At 34.8% G+C, this 18,134-nt stretch overlaps 3 protein-coding genes across 3 annotated transcripts; all 3 read left to right on the forward strand.

Annotated features, from left to right (window-relative positions):
• Positions 1–415: 415 nt before the first annotated feature.
• Positions 416–2,325, forward strand: LOC106438293 (metal tolerance protein 1). The gene is made up of 2 exons (XM_013879409.3): positions 416–650; positions 1,083–2,325. Exon 2 carries the CDS (start codon positions 1,083–1,085, stop codon positions 2,238–2,240), a length of 1,158 nt encoding a protein of 385 aa, XP_013734863.2. The 5' UTR covers positions 416–650; the 3' UTR covers positions 2,241–2,325.
• Positions 2,326–3,263: 938 nt separating this feature from the next.
• LOC106438294 (probably inactive receptor-like protein kinase At2g46850) lies at positions 3,264–7,250 on the forward strand. The gene is made up of 3 exons (XM_048775868.1): positions 3,264–4,761; positions 4,833–4,916; positions 5,396–7,250. Exons 1-3 carry the CDS (start codon positions 3,969–3,971, stop codon positions 6,430–6,432), a joined length of 1,914 nt encoding a protein of 637 aa, XP_048631825.1. The 5' UTR covers positions 3,264–3,968; the 3' UTR covers positions 6,433–7,250.
• Positions 7,251–14,906: 7,656 nt separating this feature from the next.
• LOC106438291 (B3 domain-containing transcription factor NGA1) lies at positions 14,907–16,462 on the forward strand. Its single transcript, XM_013879405.3, has one exon. The coding sequence runs from the start codon at positions 15,382–15,384 to the stop codon at positions 16,306–16,308; it is 927 nt and encodes a 308-aa protein (XP_013734859.2). The 5' UTR covers positions 14,907–15,381; the 3' UTR covers positions 16,309–16,462.
• Positions 16,463–18,134: the final 1,672 nt, after the last annotated feature.

Here is an 18,134-nt window from a genome sequence, read left to right on the forward strand (position 1 = left end):
GTCTAGTTGGTCTAAACCCCGAGAACCTAAGGAAACTTCCCTTGAAGTTTGTTTATTTCGTTGGTTTTATGATAGACTTATTAATTTATTTTTATTCTTAGTGTTATCTTGTCAGCTAATCTTTGTCGCATTTGTATATAGTTCAACTCTACGAATCATCCAGCTACGTTAAACGCGTGCCTCCATATTTGTTTTCTTTGTTCATCTTGACAAGTAATTTCTAATTTGTAAGAGGAAATATTAAAAGGTTAGTTATTTTAAATCTGACGAGAAAAGACAATGGATAAAACACCAAACCAATCATTTTAGTAAACCGCTTAATATACCCAATCATACAATCAAACCAAACCAGGGCTGGGTTAATTAATACGGGTCAGTAGATATCGCCACGTGTTTGAACGTTGACCGTCGAAGGCAAAACAAAACCAAAAGAGATGGGAGATCTGAAAGGCAGGAGAGAAAGAAGAAAAGAAAAAAGGAAGGTGGATCTCGTGAAATTGGTGGCGCCTCCTGATATATATACTCTATAAAAAAGACATAACTCCTCCTTTTCTGGTGAGCACAGGCACGACGACACGAGGCTCTTCTTCTTTTTGTAAATAAATAACCCAACCACCACCCACCTTGAATCTCTCAGCTCTCTTCTTCTGGTAATTTAGCTTCTTCTTTTCAATCAGCCTTTGCCGTTGCATCTCTTGTAGCTTAATTTATCGTTTTTATGGATGGTTTTCTAGATTGTGACATATGAATTGGTTCTGTCTGATTGTGACACTTGATGTCTTTTTCTGTATCTCTTAAACTGTAATATTTAAAAGGGTTTTTGACTCTAGTAATGATGACGATTATTAGTATATATGTTTTGTAAACGTTGACTAGCTTGTTTTTATATATCAATATATATTATTTCGTATGTGTTTTTGCTTGAAGATTCTGCTCTTATTTCTCCCACTAATTGTTTCAAAAAAAAAGAAAAAAAAAATTCTCCCACTACTAGACTAGTAGTAGTAGGATACATGTCCTCGTTCTCTGATTTGACTTTTGATGATAATAAAGTTGCTTTCTTTTTTTTTTTTTTTTTTCAGATGGCGTCCTCAAGCCCTCAACATAGTCACATCATTGAGGTTAATATAGCAAAACCTGATGAACAGAGAACAACACTTGGGGCAAGTAAAGCCTGTGGAGAAGCACCTTGTGGGTTCTCAGATCTCAACAATGCTTCTGGTGATGCACAGGACCGCAATGCTTCCATGCGGAAGCTCTGTATCGCGGTCGTGTTATGTCTTTTGTTCATGACCGTTGAAGTTTTCGGCGGGATCAAAGCTAATAGCTTGGCTATACTAACCGATGCAGCTCACCTTCTCTCTGACGTTGCTGCCTTTGCTATCTCCTTGTTCTCCTTGTGGGCTGCTGGTTGGGAAGCCACTCCTAGGCAGACGTATGGGTTTTTCAGGATTGAGATTCTCGGAGCTCTTGTCTCTATCCAGCTCATTTGGTTGCTCACTGGTATTCTCGTCTACGAAGCCATTATCAGACTTCTTACCGAGACCACTGAGGTTAATGGATTCCTTATGTTCCTTGTTGCTGCGTTTGGGCTGCTTGTGAATATCATAATGGCTGTTCTGCTCGGGCATGATCACGGTCATGGACATGGTCATGACCATCACAACCACGGTGGGGTGACTGTTACCACTCATCACCATCATGATCATGGTCATACTCATGGAGAGGACAAGCACCACCAAGCTCATGGTGATGTTACTGAGAAGTTACTCGACAAATCGAAGCCGGATAAAGAGAAGAGAAAGAGGAACATCAATGTCCAAGGAGCTTATCTTCATGTCCTTGGAGACTCCATCCAGAGCGTTGGTGTTATGATCGGAGGAGCCATCATCTGGTACAACCCGGAATGGAAAATAGTAGACCTGATCTGCACTCTTGTCTTCTCGGTTATTGTCTTGGGAACAACCATCAACATGATTCGAAGCATTCTTGAAGTGTTGATGGAGAGTACACCGAGAGAGATTGATGCTACAAAACTGGAAGAGGGTTTGGTGGAAATGGAAGAAGTGGTGGCTGTTCATGAGCTTCACATTTGGGCTATCACAGTGGGAAAAGTGCTGCTCGCTTGCCATGTCAATATCAGACCAGAAGCAGATGCAGATATGGTGCTCAACAAGGTCATTGATTACATCCGCAGGGAGTACAACATCAGTCATGTCACAATACAAATTGAGCGCTAAGAGCAAACCAAACATGTGAAGGAATATTCTGTATCAGCTTTCTCATTAACAACCATTAAATCAATAGTTTCCAATCTTTTTCACATTCTCGAGTGTTATATGTCATCTTCTTTTGGTTGAGCTTAAGTAAACACAAAAAATCTATCCAATGAGAACCCGAAGATCGCCACGTTAGCATTATCCTATCTTGACACTTGTTCTCCACTAATCTAAAAAAAAATTGGCTCTATATAAATATTGGAGATTGTTATAATCGAGGTAAGATTATTTATACATTGTATAAAAGTTAGTTAAAATACTCGTGGAGATTCTGTTTAGAATGTAATATTGTTAAGAGCAATTTTCGAATTGTGATATACTGAAAATAACAATAAACTGAATAATAGTTTTAATTAAATTTAATCATCAATTTTCACTAAACATAATTGGTTGTAGATGATATTCGTATGTAGCTGGTAAAATATGTAAGAATTTATTAATAATGCAATCTTTTGGAATATGAATGACTATATAAAAAACAATGACTGTATATGTTGAGACAAGTTTGTATAGAACGAATATTTCAGATGTCATGAATCGTACTACTGAGCTTATATATATATATATGTTATCCAATTTTAGAATACAAAAAGGGATCCATTGCCGAATTCATAAGTATGTCTCTCTATTTATAAATGTGGTTCCTATATTTAGTCTCAGTCTCTCTGTCAAAAATATTAAAGTTAGTTAAATGTAATGGTCTAGTGACTTTTTGTAAGTAGATAAGAAAATATTTTCGTTTTTTTTAATATTATAGATATATAGATAAAAAGCGGAAAAAACATGGGAAAAATGAATCTCTTTGTGGATCATCTGAGAATTTGTCTCGATATCTACTGCTTACTGTCCGTAAATGTGAAACCATATAGTTTTTCTACCTTCTTTGCGTTTAGTCTAGGAGTTGGACAGATGACAGACAATAGTCTAGCAATACACAATGAGGGACTTTTCCTTGGAACTTGCCCCACAAGGTGACAATAATTCCATGACCGCGCCAGCATAACACAAGACCATTGTAAGGCCCATGATACCAAATAACTGATAACAGTTGCTACCAGCTGAGTTGTGTATATGATTGTCATTGTTACCAAACATCCCTGTAATGCGAGCATCGTAACAGGAGTCCCCGTGAGTTCCTTTCTCAAGTCGTTTCGTAGCGAAGAGAAGGAGAAACCTTTAGATCTGACAGTGACATTCCGTAATTTTTTAGTCTTTGTTTCGTAAATAAAATACAAATCTTATTTTTTTTTCTACATTGTGTATTTTTTTCTTTCTATTAGTACACGGATTATCAAGTATACATAATATCGATGGAAACTTTATACAATAAAAAACGTTGGATTAAAACAAGAGATTAGCGTTTTGGAGTAAAAATAGGAGAGCTCGAGGTCCAATGGTGCGATGTGTTAGCTGTTCAACGGACCATTAGTCTCCTATTCCCCAACTTCCATAATCTCCCTCCTTCGCATCTTCACCCTCCATTTTCAACCTATATCCTTACGATCTCGACACCTGACGTTTTTGTTGATTCACACACGTATGTCACAATTCTCAATTCTCATATTTTCACAATTCCCAATATTTTCACAGTTCTCTAAATATTAGTCCCACGAATGTAGCTTTTGATGCATTAATACAAAGTCTTAATATTCTTTTAAACATCTTTACTCATCGATTATTCTCTGAAAAATGTGTCCTCTGTTTCTCCCTTCTTCGTCTTCCTCCTCTGCTCTGTTTCTACTTCTTCTCCTCCTCCTCACTCTCCAAACCCTAACCTCCATCACTCTCTCACAGCCCGAAGCTCTCCCTTCACTAGAAAAGTGCGGAAACTTCTCAATCTCTTTCCCTTTCCACCTCTCTTCCTCCTCCTCCTCCTCCCCCGTTGCTTTTCGACTTACTTGCGCAAACTCATCAACTCTGTTTCTCCACATAAACCACCAAACCTACCGAGTCATCGAGTTCTTCACAGACGGTCTCCTCGTAGACTTCCCTTCCTCTCCGTGTCGCCAATTCAACGATTTACGCTCTTTCCCTTTCTCCACGAACCAATTCTTCTCCATCTCCTTCGAAAACGTTATCAGTCTTTACGACTGTGAAGACTCCTCCCTCTGCAAAGCCGGTTGCGAAAGCAACGTTCTCTTCGGTTGCGACGGCAGAGAGGAAGATGAAACCTCCGGTGGTGGGGATATAGGATGTTGCTATCCTTTGTCTGATCACAGCGCGTGGCGTCCCGGTGATGACTTCTCTGTTTTTGGTAAATATGGATGCAGAGGATTCTCTTCGTGGGTTGTTCCCAGAGGCACGAACAGAGGCAAACGAGGCGTTAAGTTAGAGTGGGCGATTCCTAGAAACTCCTCAGAGGGTACTTGCGACCCTGAGGCTCGAACTGTTAATGCTACGGCCATTCAAGGAAGTGTTAGATGTGTGTGCCGAGATGGGTTTGCTGGCGACGGTTTCGTCCATGGAAACGGTTGCTTGAGATGTAAGTTACTAAAATTAGAAAATTTTAGTGTTTCTTGCCTCACAAGCAACTAACTTTGTATACTGTTACAGCTTGCTACAGAGACGGTAATGAAGTATATGGAAACAAATGCGAAATCAAGAAACACAACGGGAAGAAACTAACCGTTTTAGCTGGTAATTAACCTAATCTTACCGAGATTAATACTCCCTCCAATTTATTTAAATTGTCATTTTTAATTTGGACATACAGATTAAAATTTTTTTTAATTTTGTATATTTATTAAATAAAACATCATTACCAATACATTTAATCACATTTCAACCAATAAAAAATAAATTGAATTATAAAGAATAAATTTTAAAATTATAAAACGACAATTGTTTTGAAACGAAAAATTTTCTTTACAACGACAACTAAACTGAAACACATATAATATTTTTTATATTTAAAAAAATGTAAATTTTAATTTTTTTTACGAAAACATATTAAACTTTGATTATCGACACATTATTTTTGTAATTAAATATCTTTCATAATTTATAATCAATAAAATTTCAATAAACTCAATTACTATTTTGATTTTTATAACGGAGGGTGTAGTTTCTTAGAACCAAAGTTATTGCTTAAATTAAATCATATCATTTATATGCAGGAGTTTTAGCTCCTCTGTTCATACTGGGCTCACTCTTAGCACTTTTCTGTCTCCTAAAACGTCCCGTAACAACAACTCACGAAGGCCAACACTTCGACCACTCTCCGACAACAACTACTACGAGTGTTTCGTTTCGCAAAGGTTACACCAAGACTCGTCTCTTCACATACCGTGAGCTAGAAGAAGCAACAAAAGGGTTTCAAGATTCACAAAAACTCACACAAGGCAAAACCGGAACTATCTACTCAGGTAACCTAAAAAACGGAACACGTGTGCTCGTCCACAAGGTTCTCTGTGAAAACCAGATTGAGTTCTTGGAGATTTCGTCTCAGATCGATCATCTATCCGCGGTTTTGCATAGAAACCTCGCGAGAATCATAGGTTTCTGTATGGATATTGGATATAATCCGGTCGTTGTTTACGAGTATCCGGTTAACGGGTCGCTTGAGGATCGGTTGCGTCTAGGCCTTGACTGGTGCAAGAGAGTTAACATTGTAGCTGAAGTGGCTGGTTTACTTGCTTTGCTTCAATACGAGAACTATCCACCGATCTTACACAACAACATTGGTTCTGGTTACATCTTCTTAGACGAAGACTTTCAAGCTAAGGTCACAGGTTTTGGATTACAGAGGAAACAGAGGACGGATAGTTGTATGTACGATGTCGCGGTTTTGCTTCTGGAGATAGTGACTGGATCGAAACAGAGAGAAGAGAACGTGACTCAAGCGTTGCAAAGGATTAGATGCGGTAAGCTTGAAGAGATCGTGGATCCTTCTTTGTATTTTCATGAGCAGCCAGTGGTTTATAGAGAGCAGATTGGTTTAGTTGCTGATCTTGCGACTCGGTGCGTTTTGTTTGGTGGTGATGGGAAGTTTGGGATGGTTGATGCGGCTAGAGAGCTGTTGCAGATCGCTGAAAATAACGGTGGAGGCGGTTGTGATAAGAAAGGAGATGGAATTGAGGAAACGTTTTCCAATTCGAGTTTGCTTCAGATGATTTCTATGTCTCCTGATTCAATCTATCTCCCTAAGACTTGAGGAAAGAAAACAGAGGTCATTAAGGGTTTTTATTTTTTGTTTTGTTTTGAATGTATGAAACGTAAACATGCACGGTACGCTTTACTTGGGAGTAAAGAAACGTTTTTCTAATTAATAGATCGTGACTGCGATTGGTAGTCATGATTATAACAACGTGCGTGCATGCAACGAGAAAGAAGAATAAATAAAGAAGGTAAAAACCCCATATGTGAATCGAAAGTAAGATTGTACTAAAATCTATTTTTCTCTGGTTACTACTCTCTTAAAACTTAAAAGAAGAAAAAATCCTAACTAAAGGGAAAAAAGAGATCTTAAGGAAAGATCTCTGTACATTTCACTACAGAACAGTGAACATATAAAGGATTATTGGCAAATAGTGTGTGTGGTGTGGATCCAAATGAGAAAGCGACTAAACGTGAGTAGCACATATATAGATAGAGAATGGGCTTTTCCATTTATCATCTATATCGTATTTATTTGGGCCTCACTTTTTTTTACAAGGACCACACTGTAGTCCCCTCCATTTCCTCTCTCTTAAAATGCAATCAAATAAATGAGGAACTTAATTTGTAAAATTTGGTTATGCGTACTTGTGTATATATGTAAGTTTATCCAAAATATATAAAAATAGAAATGCAGAAATAGGTGCATATATATAGTTATTTATCAAGATTTAAGTGTGCGAACAGTAAATATGATGAATGAATAAATGTGTATATAGGTGCATATATACAGTTATTTATCAGCAGCTACTGGTCTTTATTTATCCACAGAGTCAATACACTAATATTATAATATACGAAAGTTTAATGATAATATATAAGAGTTTAAAACATATAAAATCATATTTTGCAAAGAGAGCATCCAAATTCAATATATATATATATATATATGTGCAATGCTTTTGGCCTTCAGAGTTGAGACAGCCTGAGCGGGTTGATCCCTTTGTATCCATCCTTCCATACAAACCGACCCCACCTTATATATTTGCATTTATACTTCATCTTCTTCTTTTTTTCTGGTAAAATATACTTCGTCTTTAACAAATCTAACAATTTTTAACTATCACTATATATAGTTTCTTTGCTTTTAGTTATTTGATGTAAATACTTAGAGCATCTGGGAATGGATATGCTTATAGAATATTTAACTATTAGAAAAAGAATAAATAAAAGAGGATAAATAAGAGAATCATAAAAGTTCTCAATTGAGATGATTTTAGATACTAGTAAAAACTTTATTGCCACTTGTTTGTTTCTAAATAGTTTAGTGTTTTGAAAAATATTAAAACATAATCCAACAATTCAATCATGTTAAATAGAGATATTTTGTATTTAAGAAATTTCACTTGACACTCTCTACGGAGAAGGATGTTCTTAGGCCACATACTTATACAATTATACTTAGTCCTACTCTTATACTTGTATTATATATATATTTTAACAAGCTTATTGATCATTAACTTAATCAATAACCTCATTTAAGTTCTTTTGTCTTCTCTAAGTGACACCATTAACCTTAAATAATACTTCCTCCCTATTTTTTTACATTTAGACTCTTTTTCTTATCTCATTATATTTGACGTTTTCAAAAAACTATGCACAATATGATAAGATATGACTTTATTTACTACACTCATGTTATTTATTTCTAGTCAACAAACTTGAGTTTCAATGTGGAATAATGTGTTGGTCAATTGATGATAAAGGATAGAAATGACTTTGTAGCAAGTACCTTAATTTATGTGAAATTTATAGACAGTCATGTACAAAAATATGGAGGGAGTAATAAAAATAAATGTAACTATGAAGTTATGAACAGAAAGAGAAGTTTAATTGTGATAAAGTAACAATACTACATATATATTTGTCAATGAACAGTATGTAAAACTGGGTAAAAATAACATCCACAATTACATACCTTATGTTTAACATTTTTTTTTCCTTTTTGCACATGGACTTAATTCTCAAGATGCATACTTAGAAGACATTATATTTTCCTTCAAAGAGAAGGTTGGCTAGAGAGAGATGGAGAGAGTCCTAGACTCTGGGCTCATTTTGACAACTGGAGCATGCTGTTGCCATTATCACATCATCGATTCTCCTTTTTTTAATTTAAGTAAAGCAAAATAAAATCTTTAAAAAATTGGACGGCCTTCTACTTCATCACTACCTCTTCGATGGCGACCGATCTTATATGTATTATTATCATACCTTTTTACAGTCAATAATGGTCGATCTAATTGGATTAACACGAGTGACTTTACGGAGATCGCGTCGGTCCAAAAAACCTACAACTAATTTATTATAAACAATTTCTCTATAAAAAGACCCGGTTTAGGACAAGCATCCCGGTTCTTTTGTTCAAAAAGAATTATTGGAAAGAAAATTTATTTATAAAAACTGAGAAACCCTAATTTTTTTAAAGTCTACGTTTTCCTGTCTTACCCCATATCCTCCTCATTAGATCGAGCAGAAGCCAGGCATGCCATACCTTGATAAAACTGTCTATAGTCATATGAAATTTTGATCAATAACATAACTATACATGGAAGTGAACTGTGAACGTGTAGATTGGACACTACTCTAGGTTGCGGAGAGATATGTATATATTGTTTTCGGGTTAATAGCTAGTTTCAGAAGAAAAAACTTTTCAGAGGATTGTTTTGGCTTTGAGATCATTTACAATCAATGAAGATATATGTATAGTGTCTGGCCAAAGCATTTGAAAGGATGGGAGGAGTGCTTCAGGTGATGGACAAATTAGAAAAAGAGAATGCCAGAGAGCATTTATTTTAACAAGAAAGGCTTAATAAGTGTGCGAGTCTGGAATTTTCGGTATATAAGTGGTCCTTACCCTAAACCCCATCTTTGCTTTCTTTCTTTATCATATGCTTCATATATATGTACAACCTACTCTCCATCATTATCATAAGCTAATATGGTACATTAAGCAACTAGTATAAAGTGGGTTTGCCAAATCATATAGTTTAATCCCACAAAACAACGACTAGCAAACTACTTCGCTCGTTTTGTGTGTGTGTGTGTGTGTGTCAATATGAACATAGTGTGAAATATACACTGATGAGTACAAATTTCGAATATTATAGACCATGTTGTTTCCTCTTAATATCGTGATATTTATTGTACTAGGTTCGTATGCGCATGCGGAAATAATCATTTTATTGTTACTTATTAATACATTCTTTACTAATTCAAAAATATAATAATAAATTATTATTTATACACTACATTGCCCTTCATTGTTAATATATAAATCTTAAAAATCACTCTATATTTTTTTCAATTCTAATAAATCAAGAATTTCACTTGATTAATATTTAGTTATGTTTTTTCTGTTTTTGAATTAATAAATTTTTAAAAGATATTTTCAGATACATACACATCATATATATATATATGAATTATCTTCTTTTTTAAAAAAAAAAAATATACTTTCAGATTTTGGAGAATTATTATTATTAATAATTTTATCAATTGTCTAATCAAAATAATTTAAATTCATTTTTTTGTAAGTAATTTATATATTTAATTTATTAAGAACAATAACGACTTTAACTACTCTTATTTTATTTCTTTGTAGAAGAGGTGTAGAGATAGAGAGAGTAATATGTAAACATTGACAAAAATATAGGTAAAAAGGATAACAAAAAGAATTGTGTTCATTTATATAAAGAAAGATTTAATCATATTGCCTTTTATTGTGCTTCGCTACTTTTGCAAACCTTGAAACTTTAATTAGTTTGTTACACATATTTATTTTGCTGATATTCTGCAGCCTATCACATTTCAATAAATTATATTTATATATTAGGGGGTCATATTATGAGATGCGCATTAAAGAAAACACAACCCATTTTATGTAGAAAGTTATAAAAAATGATAAGCCATGCAAACTCCCTTTGTTTAGGAAAGAACGATTTTCTAAAATATTCAACCATATTAAAAATATAACAAATGTTTACAATTAAATTTATTATTTACTTTTACTATAAAATTTTTAATAACTATAGCCAATAGTATTTAATCAATTCAAATATTCTCACATAATGTTTCTTAAAAGCATACTAGAGCACTTTTAAAATATATAAAATCTATCTTTGCAAAACAAAAATAAAATTTAGAAAATCTTATTTTGGAAATGGAATGAGTACACATATATATTATATATTAGCAAATGCAATTTGATGTGTCATTATTATTATGATTTTGATTTTGATTGATACGATAAATCATATATCGTTGGATCAATCAAGATTCTAATCAATAAGGGGGATGATTGGTTGGGTTGTAATTGTAGAAAATTTACTTTAATATTTTGTCTGTAAGATTTTTGATTTAGCTTTAAATGATGTAGCTTTAAAATTTCCTACAGCTAAAAAAATGGGGCTTTAGAAAATAAGATGTTTACAGCCATTTTTTGTGTGTTTTTGCTGTACTTTTAATTTTTTGGTTGTAGCTTTAAAAACCAAGATAAAGCATGATTGGTAGTATTTAAGGTTCTAGATAAAAATTAAAACTAAAGTCACTTTCTACAGCCCAACCAATCACCCCCAAGGATAAAACAGAAGAAGCCATTGCATCAACTAGAGGTTTTTGTGTCCAGCCAATTATGTACTGAGGATGAGATTTTGGACCACGTTTATGAACGTTCCATTACCTACTGCATGCTTTATTATTTGAACTTTTTAGTTTCTTATAATCAAATTCTCTGAACCAACTTAATATAAACTATAACAGTCAGACAGATAGTACAAAAGGTTAAGAACTATTATAATAGCGTCGATATATTAACATGTTTACAACTTTTTGATAAAGTTCTAAACTTCAATTATTAACCAGCTAGCCATCGATTACTGTTAACCGAAATTGGACAACGGATGAAAGGAACATGATCTGTGTTTAGTCTTTGTCAGGACCACGTACGTACGTAAAAAACAATAAAATTAACCATGTGTGAAAACAATTAATTAGTTTATCTAGTTATTAACTAATGATCTGTGAGGGTAACATATGTATTGTTACTAACTTATACTTAGTAGTTAGTACTAAATGTTACATGGACAAAACAAGGAAATCTTGTTTCATGCTGTTAATACAATGCGCTGGAACAAACAAAGGTGTCGATTTTCGTTTTATGTGAAAAGTTACTAATCTTGAGCCATAAACTCTAAAAGATTCTTTGGCCGGTCCAAGAATAATATTATACCGAGACTATTTTTTTTCCGAGTCTGACTAAAGAGGATTTCCCCCTCCGATATGGATTTTGTGACATTTCATTGATTTCAAGTGACCATCATGATTTTGAGAGTTCCGTGGAATTATATACTTGGTAGTTTAAATATGATGGAAATAATTTATGAATTTGTAAAAAAAATTTTTACCAGGCAACTATACATAATCATGATTTACAATTATCTTAGTATTAGTTTCAAGATTAAAATATAATTAGATTATAACCCGCGTTGAAACGCGGGTTATGTTTTTTAGTTACGAAATAATTAAAATATAATTAATGTTCTATTAACTTATTAGATAATATGTTTGGTTACATTGTTTTTTTTTTTTTACTTTTTAAAATTTATTTGTAATTATATTTTGACTGGTGACAAAAATAATTAAATTGTTTCGAGTAAATGATAAGGAAAATAGTTTTGAATTTGTTATAAATAATTAACTATGTTATATAAGGTTTAATTACATATTACATGGAGATAATTATATAATAAATTTATATATTTCAAAATTAATATATAACATTTTAAAATCTTACTATATTATTATCACTATTAATACAAAATCATAACATATTTTTTTTTTTTTTTTTTTTTTTTTTAAATATATTTACTATTATTAATCAACCGGTTAAACCGGAATTCAGTTTTCAGTACAAGTTTGATTCATATTTCTAATTCAAACGTTACATGATTAGCTTCGCTCGCCCACTTAACCGACGCCATCCGCTAATCTGCTCCGTAATTCTTAGAAAAACCAATCTCCCGTTCTCAACCGTTGATGTTGATCACAAGTAGGTGGGGTTTACTTCGTTGCCTCGGATGCCGGACATCCCGTGACATCGCCGGAGTAGCTAGGTTATGGTAATCTCCTCAAACTCGTACTTTAACTGATCATGAAGCTCTTGACATTAACGGGAAAAAGTAAGAGGTAGCAAACCTATAGGGCACCACCGAGACCTTACTTAACCGCAGACTGTGGAGGGACGAGATCGCCATGAACCGGAAACAGAGCAGGCGCTACATAACCTCCGGACAAAGCGGGATGCGATGAAGACGAATCTAAACACCAATCTTCAGTACCTGCAATAAGAAAGAGAGTAGCCTGCGAAGATCACCAAGTAGCAATCTTAGCACTGGGATGGCTAAACCCAAATCAAGTCACCCCGTCGATCAAGGACCCATATGACTCCTCGGAAGTCCCGACCGACGCCCTGACCCGAAACTAGAGAACCTAGCTCGGTCTTCTTGCGCTTCAGAAATACTCCTCGCCGGTGAAGCGATGAGACATCCGCCGAAGCGGCACCAAAAACTCCAAAACCATTCGCGAGATGGAAGGAGCTACAACGGTGTAGATGATGAGGCGGACGAGCAAGCGGAGAGTATCGTCGGAGGCACTGCTTACTCTGCCATAGACGACAGAAGAAGTTGAAACCTCTTGAGACACACACGCAGAACCACAAAGAGACCCTAGCCACACGACCAGCAAGCTTCCCTATGTACGCGGCGACGAAGCTCAACCATCGCCTCCACTGAGCAGAAGCACAACCTAGACCCAAAACAAGACACCAAGCCTTGGCTCCAAGAAGGCTAGCATACTCCACTCCACAACGAAAAAACTTCGCATAAACCATAACAGGTGAAGAACCGGAGGAGAGAGCTCGTAACCAGCCACCACGCGCCTTCACCGCTACGACAACGACAGATCTACAAATCGAGATCCACCGCAGACGAACCCTAAAACAACGACTCCTTCCCACAGAGGACCTCACCGCCTCGTTGGAACTCCAGAGAGAAACCACCTACCGCCGGATCTATTTCCCCTCGAGGTAGATCTAGGGTTCCGGCGAGCGAAAATTTACCAGAGCTTCATACATATCGACGGCAAAGAGATCTGTGGAGGAGAAGCAAAGGAAAAACATGAAGAAGAGAGGAAATCCCGCCGACGCCGGAACCCGAAGGCCAAACGTCGGAGGGGAACACAAGTCTTTTTTTTTTATCGCCTTTTGAGAGAGTTTTTTCTTTCTTTTTGTGGTTGTTGAATTCGTAATAAATCATAACATATTTGAATTGGGCTAATTAGATTTATAAGGTTTAGTTTGTTTGATATATATTATAAGACTTATTCCTCTTATATATTATCTGATTCACTAAATAATGGATTCTAGAAATATAAAGGATTTTTTTTGATATAGGATCATAGGCTAGTTAGGAATAAATAATGGATATTCTTAAAAAATTTCCTTAACATTAGTTTATAAGAGTGAGCACACAAAAATGAAAGTATAATAAAATTTTATAATAATAACGTAGTTCTTGGAATTTAAAAAAGGATAGGTGAGATGTATAATTAAAGGTGTGATCAATATAAAAAGAATCTTTTACAAGTTGGAAAAGTATATAACAAGTGTTGCAAATGGCAATAGTAAAACATGGAATACTCAGACACACGCACACACACTATATTATACATATACGTGTATAAATGTTATACAAATATACAATAGTGGAAGCCATTTTAATCCAGTGATTTGACTAAATGTTCATTAATGCTTTTACACCAGCAGATGTATGATTTCGGAAAAAATAATTTATTAAATAATTATAAAGAGGTTACGGAAAAAAGCTTAAAGTAAAAGCTTACAAAACATCTTTAACATGGTGCAAGTAAACTCGGTTAAACGGTCAGATAGGCATTGTCAATTGTCGAATCGTCTACGTAATATTTTTATAATTGTAATATTTTAATAAATCATCGTTCAAAATTGTTATACAGTAACAAGAAGAAAGTAAGAGCGAGAAGGGAAACCATAACAAAAAGTAACAGTAAAGACCTAGACTAATAAAAACAACATGCCAAATAGTGTCTTCGTGGAACCAAAATTGCACGCAGCAAACCGTAAAACAAAATTTGATACGTAGCATTTTTAGGGCGAGATTGTTTATTGAAGTATACTAGTGCTCGTTAATCATTTGATCGTTTATAGTAGTATTAAGATTATAATTATTTAAAGTGAAATAAAATTATATCCCTAAACCCGCGACAATATTATCTCATTTCTCCTCTTATCCCAACCATCTACGATTTGTATTCCTTGGACAGATCTGATTTCTTTGGCAAATTAAAAATATTATTTGTATGGCTAATTAATTAAAAGAATATTTTATGTAAGGAGAAAAAAAAGAAGAAACTATAAGATAATGGTAAAGGACAATAAGGTCACATGAACTGAACCAGATGATTCAAGGGTCCCTCTAAATTGGTTCTCTCTTGCCCATATCTCCATCATGGTCATCATAATACTCTCCTTTTTCTCTCATTCTTCTAAGTCTAGAAAAATCTTAACAAGACCTTTTTTTTTCTTCATCTACAGCTATAAGCTATTGCATAAAACAGGGAGAATTAGCGAAGAAAGAGAGAGGGAGAGAGAGATGATGATGATGATCAGTGAAGTTAGGCAAAACCAAATTTCTATTTATGTATAATTAGGTCAATCACATCACCAATTTAAACTTTTTCCTCCTCCAATTCTCCTCCTCTTCTTCCAAAATTAGGGTTTTTTTTTCTTCTTTCCTCTTTTCTCAATTCCTGAGTCACCCATCGGATTTCTCATCAGAAATGCTGTGAAATCATCTACTTGAAGTCAAGACCATAATCTTGGCCACACCATAAAGAGATCTGAGTTCTATATAAGATGATGACAAATTTGTCTCTTGCAAGAAAAGGAGAAGAAGAAGAGGCAGAAGCAAAGAAGCCCACAGAAGAAGTGGAGAGAGAGCACATGTTCGACAAAGTGGTGACTCCAAGTGACGTCGGGAAACTAAACCGACTCGTGATCCCAAAGCAACACGCGGAGAGATACTTCCCTTTAGATTCATCCTCAAACGAGAAGGGTTTGATTCTAAACTTCGAAGATCTCACAGGAAAGTCATGGAGGTTCCGTTACTCTTACTGGAACAGTAGTCAGAGCTATGTCATGACTAAAGGTTGGAGCCGTTTCGTTAAAGACAAGAAGCTAGACGCTGGAGATATTGTCTCTTTCCTGAGATGTGTCGGAGACACAGGAAGGGACAGCCGCTTGTTTATCGATTGGAGGAGACGACCTAAAGTCCCTGACTACACGACATCGACTTCTCACTTTCCTGCCGGAGCTATGTTCCCTAGGTTTTACAGTTTTCAGACAGCAACTACTTCCACAAGTTACAATCCCTATAATCATCAGCAGCCACGTCATCATCACAGTGGTTACTGTTATCCTCAAATACCGAGAGAATTTGGATATGGGTATGTCGTTAGGTCAGTAGATCAGAGGGCGGTGGTGGCTGATCCGCTAGTGATCGAATCTGTGCCGGTGATGATGCACGGAGGAGCTCGAGTGAACCAGGCGGCTGTTGGAACGGCCGGGAAGAGGCTGAGGCTTTTTGGAGTCGATATGGAATGTGGCGAGAGTGGAGTAACAAACAGTACGGAGGAAGAATCTTCATCTTCCGGTGGGAGTTTGCCACGTGGCGGTGCTTCTCCGTCTTCCTCTATGTTTCAGCTGAGGCTTGGAAACAGCAGTGAAGATGATCACTTATTTAAGGAAGGAAAGTCTTCATTGCCTTTTAATTTGGATCAATAATGATGATGAGATGAGTTGGTATTTTAAACACACACATAATTCTACTTATGTGACAACATATTGCTTCGATTTCATTATGAAGTTATCGAGAAGTGATATAACACGTTTCGATGATATGCATATATCGTCCGTTATAATAGATAAATTTTATGGATTCGAATAGTCTTTTGTCGAGTGTTCTTGAAAATGTTTATTCCTGTATATAGATGAAGTACCTTAGGATTTGCAAATCTTTATTTATTTTCGCTTCTCTCAATCATAACATCAACTGATTATATTATTAAATTACATTTGGCTGACCATATCATAGGTTATGTAACAAGATTGCAAGGTTGTATAGAGTAGAAAATTTGGGTACAAATAAGTGAGATTTATAAGAATTAGATACATGAACTAGGATTGGGATCAGCGTAAACTCATATCTCTCTTGTATGTCTCTGAGGTCAGCAAGTTTCAAAGTTTAATGGGGTGTCTTAGAAAAGTGAATAGTCTCTATGCAGAATTGCTGCTTTCTGTTAATATATAAATGCATCACTAATTATTGTCCCTGCAATCAATTTAGTTATGGGTTTCTATGTTTGGTTACTAAATATGGCTGCTGCTGCGGCTTTTCCCTGAAGCTATTGCTGGTTATTAGTTAGGCAGGTAGACTTGCAGGAGGTGGGCAGTGACAATACAATAATTAATAACTTATTACATTATATGTTGTGTGATTCTATTAGCAAAAAAGAAATGGAACGAGAAGAGATTTTTTCTTTCTTTCTTTTTCATCTTGGGGCGATGGAAAAAGGTATGATCTGTTTTCACATATATTTTCTGATTTAGCGATTAAATATCACAAAACCTAAAGGGTACGGATTTTTTTCTTTTGTTAATTAAAACAGTATTTCTTGTTGTCTGGTATATATTGTATTTGGATTTCTCTTTTCGTTTCTTGGTCTGAACTCTGCAATGTCTATATCTAGATATCATTGCAGAAACACAATTAATGAAAACATATGTTATATTTTATAGACTTACGTAAGATGTCATGTCATCTATATCATATCCGATCACAAAGTAAGATTTAACACAACTCTATACCATACCATACAGCTAGCGTTTTACCTGGTTAACTTCTGGTTCTGTTATAAATGCATACATTCACTAGCCTAATCTCAAACGTTAACTTTAGGTTCTGACTAAATTCACCTTAAAGATCTGGAAAAAGAATTTGGTTAGAAGATGCAAATGTACCTCTATGTCGTAGTAGTATCAAATACATTATCATCCACACATGTTTTAGTAAGTTGTATTTTAATGATTATCGATTCTAAATTAAATCTATCAGATATATATTTGGCAAAAAATCTATCTATCGGAGATTGCCAATATTTTTGTCTGGTCAAAAGAGATTGCTAATCTTTCTAGTACAGTTCAGGAAAACAGAAATACACACATACATCTACCGTTTTTTTATTAACATCGGATATCACAGATCTTCGGAAGATCTAAGACTAATCCTCGAGTGCAGATGCAATTTAGATATATACATACATGTAAATTAGTGCTCGTTTTTAGCGAATTGTAAATTTATATATAATATAAATACAATTTTTAGCGTTTACGTCTTCAAATGACGACCTGTGATTTCAGTAAACATAAAATCATTCATTAATTGCTCATTTATTCATAGTCAAAAGATCTACCAACAAATTTTGACATAGTCTGAGTATACTATAACTATTCATCGTGCATGATGAATATCATGATTTAAGATACAAAATATTTTAAATTATTTATAAAACATATAGATTTCATGAAATTAGCTATATTGTTACATATGG

The sequence above is a fragment of the Brassica napus genome, chromosome A3 (genome assembly GCF_020379485.1).
Source record: "Brassica napus cultivar Da-Ae chromosome A3, Da-Ae, whole genome shotgun sequence".
NCBI lineage: Eukaryota > Viridiplantae > Streptophyta > Magnoliopsida > Brassicales > Brassicaceae > Brassica > Brassica napus.

Excerpts from the sequence above, each read along its gene's own strand:
- LOC106438293 (XM_013879409.3), top strand. The coding sequence starts at position 1,083 with ATGGCGTCCTCAAGCCCTCAACATAGTCACATCATTGAGGTTAATATA.
- LOC106438294 (XM_048775868.1), top strand. The coding sequence starts at position 3,969 with ATGTGTCCTCTGTTTCTCCCTTCTTCGTCTTCCTCCTCTGCTCTGTTT. Across the intron at positions 4,762-4,832 it reads TGGAAACGGTTGCTTGAGAT|CTTGCTACAGAGACGGTAAT; the intron begins GTAAGTTACTAA and ends ATACTGTTACAG. Across the intron at positions 4,917-5,395 it reads GAAACTAACCGTTTTAGCTG|GAGTTTTAGCTCCTCTGTTC; the intron begins GTAATTAACCTA and ends ATTTATATGCAG.
- LOC106438291 (XM_013879405.3), top strand. The coding sequence starts at position 15,382 with ATGATGACAAATTTGTCTCTTGCAAGAAAAGGAGAAGAAGAAGAGGCA.